Raw genomic sequence first — 19,781 nt, 5'->3', positions numbered from 1 at the left:
AACGTCGTGAGAATTATTTTATTATGTTTTATTTTTATTATTTTATTACTTCCCTTCTACGTGACTTTACCGAAAGAACCAAGAAGATGAATCCCTGCAGTAACGAAAGCTTTAAATCGAAATTTGGTACGTCTGCTTTAGCCGACGTGGCAGCGTCCTCAAGTTCCCTGCAGGTGTGGGGGATGGGAGGTGGGAGCCACATGTCACGGAGACATCGGGATGTGAGATCTGAATCCAGGACAGGTGTGCGTGCGGAAGGGTAAAGTGTGTGTCGAGGTGGCTGTGTGTGTGTGGAAGGTAAGAGGCTGTGGTTAGCGCGCTGCACTAAAAACCTGGCTACCCGAGTTTGATTCGCACTCACAGTCAACATCGGTGACAGATACCTGAGCTGGTCCTGAGCCTCCCTTAGATCAGTTCAGCCTTATTTGAGTATCTGGCACAGTGTGTAAACAACAACACTTGGGATACAATGGCGGCCGGGCGTGGCGTTGGCCTTCATAGATGTTCGCCAACAGAATTGGCAGTCCAGACTTCCCCAGAAACCCTATCTGACGGGGAAAAGTTAAAACTATACTAAACTTAACTATGTTTTATTTTACCAGGTAAGGCCCACTGAGCTATATAGCTTTTTTTTCAGAAGCGACCTGGCCACAAATAATAGTTCATTTAAGTGACTTATCACGTGGACATTTATAGCGGCCAAATACTTTAAACGCATACTCTTTGGTTCTTTCGGTAAAGTCACGTAGGTATAAAATAAAGAACCAAAGAGTATGGATCCCTGCAGTCACGAAAACTTAAAATCTAGACTTTAAACGCATGTTGATTCTAAATGTGGAGGGGAAAACCGGAGGACCCACGTAAAAATCCACGTGACCACGGGGAGAACGTGCAAACTCCAAATATACAGGCGTCAGGGTCTGGATCGAAACCCATGACCTGTACACCAGGCGAAGTAGTTAATATCTCGCCACTATGACAAGAAGGTAAGAATCGTGCCTAAGAATGAGAAGGCTCACCACAGCCTTCACTCGGAGGTTCAGAGAGCCGTGCGGCAATGCGACAATGGATGAGTGGTGGTCATGGGTTTCTGAGGAGATGAAAAACTGCCTCAGCAACTCGTGACCACAATTCACTCTTTAAGACGGTAACTTGCAGCGCCACACCTATTACCATCCTTGAGGTTAAGATCCGATCTACGTAAATGAACAGATTTGCTGAATGTTTCTGTGTGGAATTTTTGAGAGAGGAAATCCCTCATTTCAGATAATATCGTGAGGGTAAGGCGGGGCTGACCCTGCTAGGGATGCTGTGTCTGGAATATTCCCTCAGTATCCCATGATCACAAATCGCCCTTTAATTCCGTTAAAAAGTTACTTGCAGCGCCTCACCTATCACCATCCTTAAGGCAAAGAACGGTGATCCGACCTCCAACCCCCAGGAACAGGTCTGGAGGTTTGCAGAGCATTTCTGTGAGGTCTTGGGGAAAGGGAATTCCCTCAGCCCAGATAACCGTATATGACATAATCAGCACCTCCGATTAGCACGGTTGGCTACGTGCGGTGCGAAATAAGTTCAACATACATGCATAATTACAACTGGCTGGTCCACAGGACGGGTTCTGCAGGATTGGAAGGATACCCTGGTGGTCCCTTTCTTAAAACGGGGGTGGGGGTCCCACTGATTGCAATAACTACTGGGGAATCTCTCTCCTCAGTCGTGGAAATGTCCTGGCAATCAATCAATGTGTATTTGTTATCGGGAAGGAATATTCAACATTGCATTGCCAGCCACGCAGAGAAGCTTGCTTAGCCCTAATGTGGTTTCAGTCTGGAGTGGTCCTACATGGACGCTATTTTCTCTGTCCGTCTTCTACAGCAGAGGCGTAGAGATTTTCAACAGAACCTACATCTATGCTTTATTGATCTGGTCAAGGCCTCGTATACCATCAAGAGACTAGGGATTAGGTTTATTCTCCTTGCTTTCAGGTTTCTTTACCTTCTATTCATGACCCTTGCGATAGTGAGCTGGTTGATCGATGCCCAGGTACCATGTTAAATTTGTTGATAGGGTAATTGCGACTCACTCTGAAAAGTTGAACGTGGAGCATGTCAACACCTTCAGCCTCACCAAAACAAAACACATGCTTGGGCGTTTGATATCATGGAACATTCCAACGTGTTAAACTCTCCATGAGTAATGGAGTGGTTGTTGAGATGGTGGAGGAATTCCCATTCCTGAGCAGTGTGCTCATCGCCAGCCACAACTTGGCAGTGGAGGTCTCACGTAATTCAATCTCGCTGCGTTATCTTTTCATCGACTCCATAACACCTTGTGGGATCTGCCTGGGCTATCGCTCCATACCACGTTGCGGGTTTTCCTGGCCACAGTAATGTCCTTCTATACTCGCAAAACGTAGAGCCCTTTAAAACATCTGCAACAGTTTGAAACATTCAGGCTGACCTGCCTGCGATCCATCCTGGGGTTTTACCAGACTGGATTTTGTAAGGAGCTCATATAATCTTGAAAGATCTAGACATAGTCCCACCATCAGTGAGCTCCTCCTGACAGGCAAGGCCGGGTAGCTAAGACGCAAGTTGACACAGTGGGAAGCACAGGAGGTGAATTTGTCAGTCAACTCAGGCAGTCAACCCATACACTCTGATACCACCACTTCATGGCGAACGCCAGTTGTTGTGTATGTGCGCATTTTGCGATAAATGTATGCGTGTAAGTGTCGTTATGTGTGTTAGGGTGTCAACGTGCCGTGTGTGTGCTTACGTGTGTGTGAGGCTTGCATACCTATGTGTATGTATGTATGCATGCGTGTGGGTTCATTAGTAAGCATGTGTATGTGTGTGAATGTGTATGGGGAGAGGTTAGCGCGCTCTGCTACGAACTCGGCGACCCGAGTTCAACTCCCGGTCAATACCGGTCGTGGGCCTCCGCTGGATCGACTCAGCCTCAACTGAGCACAGAACCTGCGGTGTGCAAACACAGCACTTGTCTCAAAAGTCTGTTAAGGCTATGCGGGGAATATTTGTCTCGTCTTTGTGTGAATACGTGTGCATGTTTCTGTGCATGTGCGACGACGTTGGACCAGGTTGTAGGTGGGGAACTGTAGGGGAGGCGACAGTGGGGATATGCGACAGGGGAGGAGGGCATAGGAGGTGGCTTTCGGAACGAGGCTGTAGGAGAAGCTTTAGGGAAGGCTGTAGTGGAAGGGGGTGTCGGCAAGGCTGTAGGGGAGGCTGTAGGGGAGGCTGTACGGTTGGCCAAAGGGGGGGGGGGGGTGGCTGTAGAGAGGAGGCTGTAGGGGTGGCTATAGGGGAGGGTGGAAGAGGAGGAGTCTTGGGTCGCTATAAGAGGAGGCTCGTCCTGGGTCCATGCAGGTGATCCAGGACCCCGAACTCCAGCACAGGTGCGATTCCTCAAACTCACTGGCAACATGACGACCATCATCATCACACTCGCCATCTACATCCTCAACACAGCAGCAACATCACCATCATCATCATCATCGCAATCTGCATCGCTGTCTAAAATATCAAAATCGGAACCACCACCAATCCCATCAACATCATCATCACCTCCGCTATCAACATCACCATCATCACCATCGATCTCACCATCGAAACTTTGAAACCCTCAGCACATCGGTATCACCATCAACATCATAATCATCGTCGACATCAGCATCCTCACGGTCCACATCACCAACTTGAATCACACCACCACCATCCACATCATCTTCAACTCAAGGCTTATGACCTGTTTCTATAATTTCGAATGGTAGTTTTATTCAGGCATTTTGTGATTATTTTACCGTTTAATTTTTTTCCCTCTTCTCACTCTTACGTGTTTAAATTATTAGTATTATATTAGCGTCTTCACAACGTGTGTAGAATGTTTGTGGTGTACCCGACCTCTTGTGGAGTTGGCCTCACGCCTTGCGGAACGAAAAGGCGCTCTCTCTGAAGAGAGTGGGAGGGGTGCCATCAGCAGCGGCCTCTGTGGGGGAGGCTAAAACAAGAACCGCGTTGTGAGAACGCCGTCGCGTCGGTGACCTCGCGACAGAGAAGATATCCCATCAGGGCTCCTGCAGCCACTAGCGGCCGCTACAAAGCCGCTGTTGTGAGCGGTGGCGGTCACAACGCGTTGTGAACATCAATTTGTGTTGAACACAATCCACTGCTGGATGAAAGCCTCTCCACGCCGCGGCCGTTGTTTGACCATACTTCACCGCGCTGGTTAGTGCGGGATGGTGAACCAGGAGTGCTGTGGTGAGGGTAGGAGCCGGAGCCGATTGAGACACCACTGATCGCCACTGATGGTGGCCGTGCCCTGGAAGCCAGGGTTCACGAGCGCAGCGCACAAACCATTGCGCCACCGTTCCACACCCCCACACCCTGACGATGAGAATGCGTCTTGAGCTCGCCTCCTCCTCCACCGCAAACTCACCACCACCTCCGCATCCTCACCACCACCATAGTAAACTCCGCCTTTTCACCACTACCACCTCCCTACCAACACTGTCACCTGCATCCACCATGACCACCCCACACTCTTACCCGCTGCTCATCCTCAATCCACCACCACCTCTTCACTCAACTACTGCCACCACGCGGCTCTTCACCTCCTCAATCCACCACCTCCTCAATCCACCACCTCCTCAATCTACCACCTCCTCAATCCACCACCTCCTCAATCCACCACCTCCTCAATCCACCACCTCCTCAAACTCCTCCCCGCCCACGCAGAATGGCACACATGTTGAAGATGGAGGGCGGCGCCATCCCGGCCAGCTCCTTCACCGTGTCCTCCTCCTCCTCGTTCAGCACCTCCTCCTCCTCCTTCTCCTCTTCCTCCTCCTCCGGCTTCTCCTCCTCCGCCTCGGGCTCGTCCAGTTCCGGGGCCGCGAGCTCCAGGTGAGCAGCGATCGGATTCGTCTCTCCCGTGTGTCTCTGTCTCCGTGTATCTCTGTGTGTCTCTGTGTCTCCCGTGTCTCTGTGTGTCTCTGTGTCTCTGTGTGTCTCCGTGTCTCTCTGTGTCTCTGTGTGTCTCTGTGTCTGTCTCTGTGTGTCTCTGTGTGTCTCTGTGTGTCTCCGTGTCTCTGTGTGTTTCTGTGTCTCCGTGTGTCTCCGTGTCAATGTGTGTCTGTGTGTCTCTGTGTGTCTGTCTCTTCTGAGTCTCCGTGTGTCTCTGTCTCCGTGTGTCTCCGTGTGTCTCTGTGTCTTCTGAGTCTTCGTGTGTCTCTGCGTATCTCTGCGTGTCTCCGTGTCTCTGTGGCTCCGTGTGTCTCCGTGTATCTCTGTGTCTCTGGATCTCTGTGTGTCTGTCTCTTCTGAGTCTCCGTGTGTCTCTGTCTCCGTGTCTCTGTGTGTCTGTGTGTCTCTGTGTCTCTGTGTGTCTGTCTCTTCTGAGTCTCCGTGTGTCTCCGTGTGTCTCTGTGTCTTCTGAGTCTTCGTGTGTCTCTGTCTCCGTGTCTCTGTGTGTCTGTGTGTCTATGTGTCTCCGTGTCTCCGTGTCTCTGTGGCTCCGTGTGTCTCCGTGTATCTCTGTGTCTCTGGATCTCTGTGTGTCTGTCTCTTCTGAGTCTCCGTGTGTCTCTGTCTCCGTGTGTCTGTGTCTCCGTGTGTCTCTGTGTGTCTCTGTCTCTCGTGTGTCTCTGTGTCTCCGCGTGTCTCTGTGTCTCTGTGTGTCTGTGTCTTCGTGTGTCTCTGTGTCTCCGTATATCTCTATCTCTCCCGAGTCTCCTTGTGTCTGTTTTCTTGTAGTTGTTTCCCCTCATTAATTAGCTGATAACACCTTGATATATAGAGGACTGCAGAGCTTTGGGTTAGATCGCGTGAATATAAATGTGTCGTTAAACCCGCCACAACCGGACAGCCGATTAGGAAGGGTTGACACGTAACAAAACGTGCAAATTGGTTACGAGTTCATCACTAAACCGGTTGTGTGTTGGATAATGAACCCACCACAACGTTTACAATTCGAGTATCGTCACGTTTCGCCGGTATTTACAACCAGCACCATCAGGCGATCCGCCGTAGTTTTGAAGAAGTCTTCCTGTTTACGTCTTAAAGTTAAAGTTATGTTTTGGTCCGTAATTCTTTCGTCAGAATATTCTTCACACCCTCGAGAATATGAACAAACAAAGCAATCGACCTCACGACTACGATTACGTAAAAAGCGGTGTCCCTGTGGCTCCCCCGAGTATGGGAGGACCGCGAGAAGAGCGGCTGTCTCTACCGTTACCATAGCAACAGGCCGGGTTGTCTCGGGTAACCACAACCTCATTCGGAGCCTCCTCGAGCAGCAGCAGCGGTGCGAGTCGGCCCGCAGGCAACTTGGCCTCCTCCTCCTCCCTCTCCCCCACACAGCTCTGCCCCTCGAGATGAGGGCGCAGTGTACAGACGAACCTCGCTTAGAGGACATTTTGTTAGGAGTAAGTAAAAAAAAAGGAAAAAATTTCAGAAAATGAAAAACTAAATCGACAAAGTGCCTCCGAGTGAGGACACACGGCAGTGCTCGCCCGGGGAGACGTCCCGCGCCCATTGTTCTGATGAGAGCGACGCACACTCTGAGCCAACCAGACCCCCCCCTCACATCCCGTCACACTCTGAGCCAACCAGACCCCCCCCCACACCCCGTCACACTCTGAGCCAACCAGACCCCCCCCTCACACCCCGTCACACTCTGAGCCAACCAGACCCCCCCCCACACCCCGTCACACTCTGAGCTAACCAGACCCCCCCCCCACACACCCCGTCACGCACACGCACGGCCTTGTGGGAGCGCGTGAACTCAGCCCGAGTTGATATTCCAGCTCCCCCACGTGCAGCGAGTTGATGGCCTCAGCTGGCAGGTCACCGGTGACTGCCAGGTCTACCCATGTCCCCACGCGTCTCCTACCCACGTCCCCACGTGTCTCCTACCCACGTCCCCACGCGTCCCGCTGTGTCTCCCTGTTTGACCTGGCATCTCAACCATTGTCCTTGTGTCTCCCACGTGTCCCCAACCCCCCCGTCCCCGTGGCCCAGCTCGTCCGCCATGGGGCTCGGCTCCATGAGTCTGGAGCAGACGATGAAGGTGCAGAGCGCAGCGCAGCAACTCCTGGGCAAGATGAAGGCGAGCGACAAGTGAGTGGCTCCTCACCACCACCACTCCTCACCACTCCTACTCACCACCATTCCTTACCACCACCACTCCTCACCACTCCTACTCACTGGTATCCACCACTGACACTCCTCACCACTGCTACTCACCACCACTCCTCACCACTGGTATCCACCACTGACACTCCTCACCACTGCTACTCACCACCACTCCTCACCACCACTACTCACTGGTATCCACCACTGACACTCCTCACCACTGCTACTCACCACCACTCCTCACCACTCCTCACCACTGGTATCCACCACTGACACTCCTCACCACTGCTACTCACCACCACTCCTCACCACTCCTCACCACTGGTATCCACCACTGACACTCCTCACCACTGCTACTCACCACCACTCCTCACCACTCCTCACCACTCCTCACCACTGGTATCCACCACTGACACTCCTCACCACTGCTACTCACCACCACTCCTCACCACTACTACTCACTGGTATCCACCACTGATACTCCTCACCACTGCTACTCACCACCACTCCTCACCACCACCACTCCTCACCACTACCACTCCTCACCACTCCTACTCACTGGTATCCACCACTGATACTCCTCACCACCGCTACTCACCACCACTCCTCACCACTGCTACTCACTGGTATCCACCACTGATACTCCTCACCACTGCTACCCACCACTCCTCACCACTGGTATCCACCACTGACACTCCTCACCAGGGCTACTCACCACCACTCCTCACCACCACTACTCACTGGTATCCACCACTGACACTCCTCACCACTGCTACTCACCACCACTCCTCACCACCACTCCTCACCACTACTACTCACCACTACTGCTCACCGCTTTACTACTCACTGCTACTCACCACTACACTTCACCACACCTCGCCACTACATCTCACTGCTGCATCTCACCACAGCACCTTCATCACACCTCACTACGACAACGCATCAACTACTCCTCACTACTTTACCTCGCCTCGACTCACCGAAACCACTGCCGGTGGGAGCCGCCTACACCACCGCCTCCACCACCGCCGCCACCACCACCACCACCGCCACCACGACCGCCACCGCCACCACCACCGCCGCCTGCACCTTTGAGGCTGCCAGAATCGGGGCAGCTGTAGCCGTGTGAATGGCCGGGTGTGTGTCAGGGTGTGTGTCAGGGTGTGTGTCAGGGTGTGTGTCACGGTGTGTGTCAGGGTGTGTGTCAGGGTGTGTGTCAGGGCGTGTGTCACGGTGTGTGTCTCTGTGTGTGTCAGGGTGCGTGTCAGGGTGTGTGTCACTGTGTGTGTCAGGGCGTGTGTCACTGTGTGTCAGGGCGTGTGTCAGGGCGTGTGTCAGGGTGTGTGTCAGGGTGTGTGTCAGGGTGTGTGTCACTGTGTGTGTCAGGGCGTGTGTCAGGGTGTGTGTCACTGTGTGTGTCAGGGCGTGTGTCAGGGCGTGTGTCAGGGTGTGTGTCAGAGCGTGTGTCAGGGCGTGTGTCAGGGCGTGTGTCTGGGCGTGTGTCAGGGTGTGTGTCAGGGTGTGTGTCAGGGTGTGTGTCACTGTGTGTGTCAGGGCGTGTGTCAGGGTGTGTATCACTGTGTGTATCAGGGCGTGTGTCAGGATGTGTGTCAGGGTGTGTGTCAGGGCGTGTGTCAGTGTGTGTGTCAGGGTGTGTGTCACGGTGTAGCTGTTGTTGCGTAAGGCGGCCGGGCGTGGTCTCCGACACCCACCCCCTCGTGTGCCGTGCCGGCCTTCATAGGTATTGCTCGCTAACAGCACTTGCCCCAACATTATATCAAGGCTACACGGGGGATCTTTGTATTTGTTGTTGATGTTGTTGATGTTGTTGATGTTGTTGTTGTTGTGCAGCCACAGGGGATCTTTGTTGATGTTGTTGTTGTGCAGCTATGCCAGCCTGGAGTTCGTGGGGTGGTGCCAGGAGCTGTCCACCTCCCTCAAGCAGTGCAGCACGCTGGGTGGACGAGTCCAGCTGGCCGACTCGCTCACCGCACAGGGCTGGGCGGGTGAGCAGCGCACCACTCACCACTCACCGCCCACTCACCACTCACCATTCACTCACCACTCACCGCACACTCACCACTCACCGCACACTCACCACTCACTCACCACTCACTCACCACTCACTCACCACTCATCACTCACTCACCGCACACTCACCACTCACTCACCGCGCACTCACCACTCACTCACCGCGCACTCACCACTCACCACCCACTCACCACTCCCCGCACACTCACCACTCACTCGCCAACCACCCGCACCATACCACGCTCACCACTCACTCGCCAACCACCCACACCATACCACGCTCACCACACACTCACCACTCACTCGCCAACCACCCACACCATACCACGCTCACCGCACACTCACCACTCACTCGCCAACCACCCACACCATACCACGCTCACCACACGCTTACTACTCACTCGCCAACCACCCACACCATACCACGCTCACCACACGCTCACCACTCACTCGCCAACCACCCACACCATACCACGCTCACCACACGCTCACCACTCACTCGCCAGCCACCCACACCATACCACGCTCACCACACGCTCACCACTCACTCGCCAACCACCCACACCATACCACGCTCACCACACGCTCACCACTCACTCGCCAACCACCCACACCATACCACGCTCACCACACGCTCACCACTCACTCGCCAACCACCCACACCATACCACGCTCACCACACGCTCACCACTCACTCGCCAACCACCCACACCATACCACGCTCACCACACGCTCACCACTCACTCGCCAACCACCCACACCATACCACCCTCACCACACGCTCACCACTCACTCGCCAACCACCCACACCATACCACGCTCACCACACGCTCACCACTCACTCGCCAACCACCCACACCATACCACGCTCACCACACGCTCACCACTCACTCGCCAACCACCCACACCATACCACGCTCACCACTCACTCGCCAACCACCCACACCATACCACGCTCACCACACGCTCACCACTCACTAGCCAACCACCCACACCATACCACGCTCACCACACGCTCATCACTCACTCGCCAACCACCCACACCATACCACGCTCACCGCACGCTCACCACTCACTCGCCAACCAACCACACCATACCACGCTCACCACACCGTGATTCGGACAGGCACGAGGGAGAGATCCTCACGGGGCTGGTGATGATGACAATGTTGGCGATGTGGATGTTGACGATGTTGGCGATGTGCAGGGGTTCTGGTGAAGGTCCTCTCGGGCCTGGACGCCGAGGGGCTGGAGTTCGTGGGGGGCTCCGCGCTGCGCCTCGTGCTGCACGCCTCGCAGCTGAGCGCCGACTTCCGCACGGCGCTGGGCCGCGCCGGCGGAGTGCAGATCCTGCTGGGCAACCTCGCCGCAGTGAAGGACTCCGCCGATGACGAGGTGCTGCCCACTCCTCGTCACCCCTCCTCGTCCCCCCTCCCCCCCCCTCCTCGTCACCCCTCCCCCCCCTCCTTGCGCCCCCTCCTCGCCCCCGTATAGCCTTAACAGACTGTTTGGGGCAAGTGCTGTTAGCGAGCAGCACATCTGAAGGCTTGCACGGCACACAAGAGGGTGGGTGGCCAGCACCACACCTGACCACCTTTGTCTCCCTCGTGGCGATGTTTACACACCGTATTAGGTACTAATTTTAGGCTGAGTCGACCTCGGGGAGGCCTAGAACCGGTTTAGATAATTGTCACTAGGGTTGAGTGTAAGGGGGAATCGAACTCGGGGTGCCGGGTTCGTAGCGCAGCGCACTAACCGCGACACTGCCGCTCCTGACACACACACACTCTCAACGCGCACACACACTCTCAACGTGCACACACTCCCATCGGTGATGCTAGGATTACAGCTGTCCTCCGCCAAACTATCCTCTGCCAAACCAAAAAGTTTGCCGGTTTGCTTCGCCAGTGCGAGTATGCATCTGCACGTTGTGTTGAAACAGCTTTAGCACGGAATTGTTATCTACGTGTTGTCTTGAGTGGGGCTTTCGTCCGTGTGTTGACCCACGATCACCAGTTGGACTAATGAACGGGCCGTAGATGACGGCGAGTTGCAAAAAATTTTTGCATTTTCAAAACAGGATTATTAATTATTGCATAGCCACCTTTATTTTATTATAAAAATACATCGCAAAATGCGTCTGCCGGATGCTTGCAGCCTCTTGATGCCATCTCAGAAAAATGCAGAGATGTATCCACTTAGGCAGCATGAACTAAACTGAACTGGTAGGCTTAAGGCCCCGGTATTTATTATATTATTTATATTACTGCAAAGTTCTAGAATGTTCTAGAAGTTACTCCAAGTTTACTCAGCACTGAATCTATCTGGAATGTTCTGGAAAATAGGTAAATTTCAACATCACTGTCCTGGTCACAAAAGCAAAGTTTATGGGGAGTAATATCCATTTTCTGTACTTTTGAGGCATAAGCAATTAGGAAATAACACTTACTACCCAGGAACAAAAAAAAATTGTGACACTGTTATCGGAAGTTTGTATCATCACGTTTGCAGGGCATGGGCACATGACGTAACGCTCAGCAAGCATCCACCCAGCCTGCACGATTGTGCTAAAGTATAAATTATGTTAAGGAGTCCCGTTACACACGCTGATTGGTTGGAGTGCGTGACGTCACCATGACCAACCAACCAGAGGGCAGTGTTACAGGAAAAAATATTATGATGTAAACATTTAGAGGATCGCAGAGCTTGGGCGATCGTTGGTCGCGCCGGGTGGCTACTGCTGCTGCTGCTGCCTTCCCACTCGTCTGCGGTTGCTCGTCAGCGCCTCGTAAGTCGTGACGCAAGCAAGATGTGCGTGGTGCGTGCTGTGGCATGGTGCGTGTGGTGTGGTTTGGTGCCTGTGGCGTGGTGCGTGTGGCGTGGTGTGTGTGGCGTGGGGTGTGTGACGTGCTGTGACATGGTGCGTGTGGTGTGTGTGTGGCGTGGGGTGTGTGGCGTGCTGTGACATGGTGCGTGTGGCGTGTGTGTGGCGTGGTGTGTGTGGCGTGCATGATATGGTGCATGTGGCGTGGTGCATGTGGCGTGGTGCGTGTGGCGTGGTGCGTGTGGCGTGGTGCGTATGGTGTGGTGTGTGTGGCGTGGTGTGGTGTGTGTGGCGTGTGGTGTGTGGCGTGGCGTGGTGCATGTGGTGTGGTGTGAACGCCGTCTTCCGGTGACAGACGGCGTTCGCTCAGCTGCTGATCTCGCGGCTGGCGATCAGCTCGCTGTGGCACGTGGCCACCGAGCGGCAGAACCGCGCGTTGCTGCGCACTGAGGCGGCGCGCGCGTCGCTGGGCGCGCTGCTCGCCCTCAAGAACGCGCAGGTGCGCGTCGGGGCCACGCTCACCACCTGCCTGGCGCTCGGCGAGAGCACGGCCGAGGAGCACGCCGTTAAGTCGGGTGAGACGCCACTCGGGGAGGGGTAGAAGGGATGGGGGGGTGGCAGAGGGAGGGGTGAGAGGGGGAGGAGTGAAGTGAAGTGATTTGGATGGAGTGTGGGAGAGGAATAGAGGTGGAATAGGAGGTGTCACGAGCGGTGAGCAGTGATTGCTATTGCGAACGATGTCTTGAGTGATGAGCGGTGTGGCGAGTGGTGAGCGGTGTGGTGAGTGGTGAGCGGTGTGGTGAGCGGTGAGCGATGTGGTGAGCGGTGAGTGATAAGCGGTGAGGCTAGCGGTGAGCGATGTGGTGAGCGGTGAGCGATGTGGCGAGCGGTGAGCGATGTGGCGAGCGGTGTAGTGAGTGGTGAGTGGTGAGCGATGTGGTGAGCGGTGAGCGATGTGGCGAGTGATGAGCGATGTGGTGAGTGGTGAGCGGTGTGTGTGCGGTGCAGGGCACCTGTCTTCCACGGTGAGCTGGCTGCGTGCGGCGCTCAACACTGTCCTGCTGGAGCACGAGGGGCACAGCCTCCTGGAGATCCTCACCACCCTCGCTCACCTCGCCCGCCTGAGCGCCTGCGCCACGCCGGTACGCTCAAGCCTACACAAGGACAAAGATCCCCCGTCTAGCCATTTGGTGGCAAGTGCCGTTGGCGAGTGGCAGCACCTACGAAGGCCGGCACGGGTTGGCAGCCAGCACTACGATCAGCCACCGTTGTCTCCCTAGTGGCAATGTTTACACACCGCATCAGGTACGCGGGACCAGTTGAGTTAATCGTCACTGGTGTTGGTGGCCGTGGTCGGGAATTGAACTCGGCTGGCTGGGTTTGTAGAGCAGCGCGCGAACCGCTACACTACCATAGACACAACCGCTACACTACCATAGACACACGCGTGTGCGTGCGTGCGTGCATGTACGTGTGTGTGTGCGCGTGTGTGCGTGCGTGTACGTGCGTGTATGTGTAGGGAGAGTAGAGGAGGTTACCCTACTTAACCTGAGACGATGTGCCCTGTTTCTGTGGTATGGTGTGGTGTGGTGCGGTGTGGTGCGGTGTGGTGCGTGCGGTGTGGTGCATGCGGTGTATGTGGTGCGGTGTGTGGTCGGTGTGGTGCATGCGGTGTGATGCGTGTGGTGTGATGTGTGTGATGCGTGTGGTGTGATGTGTGCGTTGCGTAGCTGTTGGAGGCGGGCGCGGTGCCGCTGGCGGTGCAGGTTCTGCGCCGTGGGCGTGAGGAGGAGCGGCGCGCAGCCACCACCATCGTGTGGCAGCTCGCCTTCCACCCCGGCCTACGCAACGCCATGCGCCATGGTGCGCCTCCACCAAACCACACTGCACCGCATCACGGGAACCACACCCCCCCACACCACACACCATAACACACACCACACCGCACCGTGGGAACCACACCACACCACACCGTACACCATAACACACCGCATCACGGGAACCACACCCCAACACACCACACACCATACTACACCGCACCACACCACAAACCATACCAAAAGCGCACCATACCACAAACCAGACTGCGCCACACACCACACCCCACCGCACCACAGGAAATGGACCGCACCGTGGGAACCACACTACACCGCAGGAACCGCATCCATTGATGTTGTTGTGATGATGTGATGATGTTGTTGTGATGATGTGACGATAACATTATGTTGTGATGATGATGCAATGATTACGTGATGATGATGTTGTGATGTTGCGGTGATGATATGATGATGATGATGCTGTGACGATGGTGGTGGTGGTGGTGTAGATGAGGAGCTGGCGAGGGAGCTGTCCGTGCTGCTGAGGGGAGGTTCGCCCTGGCTGGCGGGGGCCGCGCGCGGCATTGGTCTCCTCCTCCTCACTGAGAAGTCTCCACGATACGTGCTGTCTCGCGAGGGCACCCAGCCTGGTACGACTCGCACTCACTCTGACACTCACTCACACTCTCATTCACTCGCACTCACTCTCATTCACTCACTCTCATTCACTCACTCTCACTCACTCTCACTCACTCACTCGCACTCACTCTCATTCACTCACTCACACTCACTCACTTACACTCACTCGTCATTCTCTCATCAAAATCTCACTGTGCCCCCCCCCCACAGGTGGAGCTGGCCCTGGTGCATTATGGGTAGCGGAGTCAGGTCAGGAGGTGCGGCTTGGCAAAGCGTGGACCGAGTGGGAGACGTTCCCACACAGTGAGAAGCCGCACCGCGCTGCAGCAGCACAGCCATACCAAACACATACCACCACGATACACCACCACGATGCAAAAATAACCTGTATAGCCTTACAGACTGTAGGGGCAAGTGCTGTCTGCGAGCACCTATGAAGGCCGACACGGCACACGAAGGGGTGGGTGGCCAACACCACGCCCGGCCGCCTTTGTCTCCCCAGTGGCGATATTTTACACACTGCATCAGGTACTTATTTGAGGCTGAGTCGACCTAGGGGAGGCCCAGTACCGATACAAATAATTCTCATTAGTGTTGGCCTTGAACGGGAATCGAACTCAGGTCGCCGGGTTTGTAGCGCAGCGTACTAATTTCTGCACTACCGCTCCCCACCCACGATACACCACACACCTCACCATATACCTCACCACACACCCCACCATATACCTCACCACACACCCCACCATATACCTCACCACACACCTCACCAGACATAGAATGACCCTGGACCTGCTCTCTCGGTGTCCGTGCAGTGTTCCCCGTGTACGCGGCTCGCGAGGGAGGGGTGGTGATCAGCCACGACGGCGTCCACGTCGCCACGGCAACCGCCCTGCGTGACAAGCTGCAGGTGAGGCGCGCTCACCTCACTCGCTCGCACGCAAGGGCGGGTGGCCACGTGGCGAGGGGCACGGGCCGCCTCACCGCCTCCTGCCTCTCCCGCCTCACCCGCTTCTCCCTTGTCTCCCGTGCGTTCGCCGTGTGCCCCTGTGGGCCCAGGCGCGCGGCGTGCGAGTGTGGATGAACACGGAGCCCCTGAGTCCGCACTCCCTGGACCAGACGCTCGCAGCCATTGAGGCGGCCGGCGTCGTCTTCGTGACGGCCACTAACGCCTACCAGGACAACCCACGGTGCCGTACTGGTGAGCTTTCCATGCGCTCATCCCACCGGCGACGACACCACCGGGCGACATCGCCGCTGAGTGGTTGCGATGTCGCCACCGTGCTCGACGTGCCGAGCCGATTGCCCTTTGACGCTACCACGTAAGGTGTGCAGACCTCGCTGCTGGAAGGTCACGGGAAACACTCAGGGGCCATGGGTTGACTGAGATGCACCACCTGTACCCCTCTACTGTGCCCTCTACTAGAAGTTTTAGCCACCCGGCGCTCTACTCATTGTTGTGAGCGTCGCTCTTCTACCTTCCACTGTTGTAGGAGGGCAACTGCCTCTAACTGCCCAATAGTCTCCTCCAGAGAGGCTGATCTTAACACCGCTAGTATCAGTCATCGGCAAGTCCACTCAGCTCCAAATCCTCTTGGACTGCATCAGTCCATCTCTTCTCCAGCCCATGCCACACACATTTAGCCCCCTCTATTTGACCAAACAGAAGCTGCTTGGGCAAGCGGTGACTGGGTATGTAGGCTACATGATCCAGCAAACAAAGCTTCACCTGCTGGAGGAGCTGATGGGACTGTATCCAGATCTTTCAATATTCCGTGAGCTCCTCACACAATTCAGCCTGGTTGAACCTAGGATGGATCGTAGGCAGGCCAGCCTGGATGTATGGAACCAGCACAGATGTTCCTTTAAAGGGCTCCACGTGTCGTAACCATACAGAAGGGAGGGCATAACTGTGCCTAAGAAGACCCGAAACTTTGTATAGAGTGATGACCAGGTAGCATCCAATAATGTGGGAGCCCCAAGGACATCCCTGTCTCACCCCAAGGTGAACAGGGAATGGCTCTGACTCCCGGCCATGCCTCATCATCTGCCCTCTCCCTCTGTGTTGACACTGCTGCCCCCCTTTCTCTTATCGCTCCCCCCCCTTCCTCAGAGTACTCGTTCGCGCGGATGTTCGGCAAGGCGGTGGTGCCGCTGCAGGTGGAGCTGAGCAGCTCCGTGGACGGCTGGCTCTCTGCGCTGCGCGACTGGAAGCTGCTCGACGGAGCGCCCACGCCCAGCCTGGTCGACGGTGAGATCGTGGTCAGGCATTGCGGCTCAAAGGTCATGGTCAAGGGATTGCAGCGTCTGGGTCGAGCGATCATAGAGGACGCTGGTGTCGCCCGGCACTCTTGTGTGCGAGCGTGCGACACACACCTCACCCCCCCCCCCCGTGTCCCCCCCCTTCCCCCCCTCCACCGTGTCCCCCCCCCCCCCGTGCCCCCCCCTCCCCCACCGTGTCCACCCCCGTCCAGGAGAGGGGCACCCCATGGCCGCCCCGACCACTGGCATCGGCTTTGTCATCAACTCCCCGGCCAACATCCAAGCCTCCCTCGCAGCCATTGAGCACGCCGTGGACAGATACCGCACCGTCTACGTGCAGAGTGAGGGCGCTCACCACAGCACACACTCACCGCAGTCTCCTCCTCCACATAGTCACACACAGTCATACAAACAAAGATCCCCCGTGTAGCCTTAACAGACTTTTGGGGCAAGTGCTGTTAGCGAGTAGCACCTACTCGCTAACAGGGGGTGGGTGCCCAACACCACATACTCTTAGTTTTTTTTTTTTTCCGGTAAAGTCACGTAGGTAAAAAAAATAAAAAAATAAAATATATTATAAAACTCAATTATAGAAATAATAGAAATAATAATAGAAATAAAATAAAAAATCACGACGTTTTGGAGGCAACACAAGTCTCCGTCATCAGGTGGGACCATCACAGCTAAATTTACTGTATCAAGTGAGGCAAAATTCCAAGAGACAAGCTCTTAAATACAAGTTAAGGGGGGAGGAGGGGGGAGGGGCTTATCTGAATGTGGTGCCCAACACCACACCCGGCCACCTTTGTCTCCCCAATGGTGATATTTACACACAACACCAAGTATTAATTTGAGGCTGAGTCGACCTAGGAGCCCAAGGACTAGTTCAGATATTCGTCACTGGTGTTGGCAGTGAGCGAGAATCCAACTTGAGTCGCCAGGTTCGTAGCACAGCGCGCTAACCGCTACTGCTCCCAAACACTCACCACACTCACAACAGCACACACGCTCACCACACCCCCATGTTCTCCTCTGCCACATTCTCCTCTCCCTGCAGACTCCCGCGCCGCCTCCGACTGGGCCCCCTTCAACCCCGTGGGGGTCCCGTATGGTGCCCTGGCTCAGGGTCCCTGGGGCCCCGCGCCCAGCCTAGCTGAGCTGGGGGTCAGCGGTCCCTATAACGTGGGCCCCTACTCCGGGGAACCCCACGCCGGGGGGCCCTACGCCGGGGGGCCCTACGCCGGGGGGCCCGTGGCCTACGCCGGGGGACGCATGTGGAGCCGCAAGTGTGACTGCCGCTGGGTTCCCCTGGAGGGAGGAGCCTCCTCCTGGTGGGGGAAGCAGCCCGAGGGGTGTCAGTGCCACTGAGCCTCCGTGGTCAGCTCACCCACTCACCTGCTCCTCCATGAACCACCAGCTCACCCGCTGCTCCGTAAACCAAACGCTCACTTGGTCGTCCGTCAACCACATGCTGATCTGCTCCTCCATCAACCACCCACTCACCCGCTCCTCCATCAACTACCCGCTCACCCGTTCGACAGTACTGTCAACCACTCGACCGCTCCAACAACCACAACCCAACCGCAAACGCCATGTGTCCCTCACCACGACCACCAGCTCAGACGCCATTACCCAACCACAACAACCGCAATATACACTACCACACGCCCCACTCCACACTGCTAACGTCACCACTACAACAATCACAAACCACCGCATCCTGACCACACGCGCTCAACCACCAACTCTACCCTGTGTGTGGTGCGGTTTTTTGTTTCAGGTTGAATGCTTAAAGCTGAAAGAGCTGCTCACACGGACTCCAGCAACTCACCCACCCGCTGCTGCTGCCGCACACCCAGAGAACCCTGACACACCTGGAGACTGTGTCGCACGCCCAGTGAACACCTATTGCTCCACATCCACCGCCATCCCACACCACCACGAAAACCACCACCACCCACCACCACCAGTGAACATCAAACAAAGATCCCCCGTATAGCCTTAACAGACTGTTGGGGCAATTGCTGTTTGCGAGCCCCTATGAAGGCCGGAACAGCACACGAGCGGGTTGGTGGTCAGTACCACACCCCAGTGGCGATGTTTACACACTGCACCAGGTACTCAATTGAGGCTGATCTGACCTAGGGGAGGCCCAGGACCGGTTCAAACAATCTTCACTGGTGTTGGCCGTAAGCGTAAATCGAACCGGTGTAGTCGGGTTTGTAGCATAGCGCGTTAACCGCGACACGACCACTCCACACACCACCACTGAAACAACCTTCCCCACCAGCGAACATCAACAACACCCCACATCAACATCACCCCACACCAACCCACACAAACCACAAGTGCACTCCGATCACGCGCAGACAGCTCGCACACCATGCGGTGTTCACCACCTCGCACACCACGCGCACACCACGTGCAAACCACGCGCACACCACGCGCACACCACGTGCACACAACCACCCCATGCACACCGCGCCTTGGACCGCTGGGCATCGCACACCGCGCTGGTCCCGTGTAGCTGCCTGCTTCTGTCTGCGGGGCTGAGGACGCACACCCCGGCTTTTGCTTGGTGCTGGGAACAGTAAAAGTGCTGGGAACAAAATCCAGAGTCTGCGTCTTCTTCGAATACACTTTGTGTGTGCCACGTGTTTGTGTGTGCCGCGTGTGTGTGTGTGTGCCGCGTGTGTGTGTATCAGATGGAAATTCCTCCAGTATATCCATCGAAGGTTTCTCAAACATGTTAGTGTAGGGTCAGAGGACATTGCTATTCCACCCCAATGTGAATAGAAAATGGCTCCAACTCATAGCTTTACCTGGGCCTGCCCACCATCATGAACAGTGCTCAGGATCTCCAAAAGCACGAATAACCCAGAGCCCTGGTCTATTGATAGTATAATTGGCCTATGCAGCAGATGTGCCAGTTATTGCACTGATGTGTGTGTACGCCTGTACGGGGATGGTTTGGCTACGTACTGTGTAAAAGAAGTTCAACAAACGTGTACACACACAACTGCTATTCGCCACTCATTGCCGGTAACGTAACCA

At 55.5% G+C, this 19,781-nt stretch overlaps 1 protein-coding gene across 1 annotated transcript; it reads left to right on the top strand.

Annotated features, from left to right (window-relative positions):
• The first annotated feature begins 3,386 nt into the window (after positions 1 to 3,386).
• On the top strand, positions 3,387 to 19,325 carry LOC144942507 (uncharacterized). Its single transcript, XM_078869367.1, has 16 exons — positions 3,387 to 3,421; positions 4,761 to 4,928; positions 7,044 to 7,142; positions 9,045 to 9,163; positions 10,396 to 10,583; positions 12,368 to 12,587; positions 13,021 to 13,154; positions 13,743 to 13,875; positions 14,339 to 14,479; positions 14,679 to 14,771; positions 15,281 to 15,375; positions 15,525 to 15,666; positions 16,579 to 16,716; positions 16,940 to 17,068; positions 17,785 to 18,058; positions 18,508 to 19,325. Exons 1-16 carry the CDS (start codon positions 3,387 to 3,389, stop codon positions 18,518 to 18,520), a joined length of 2,121 nt encoding a protein of 706 aa, XP_078725493.1. The 3' UTR covers positions 18,521 to 19,325.
• The last annotated feature ends 456 nt before the right edge of the window (positions 19,326 to 19,781 follow it).

The sequence above is a fragment of the Lampetra fluviatilis genome, chromosome 27, assembly GCF_964198595.1.
Source record: "Lampetra fluviatilis chromosome 27, kcLamFluv1.1, whole genome shotgun sequence".
NCBI lineage: Eukaryota > Metazoa > Chordata > Hyperoartia > Petromyzontiformes > Petromyzontidae > Lampetra > Lampetra fluviatilis.
This window is presented reverse-complemented; position numbering and strand designations above follow the sequence as displayed.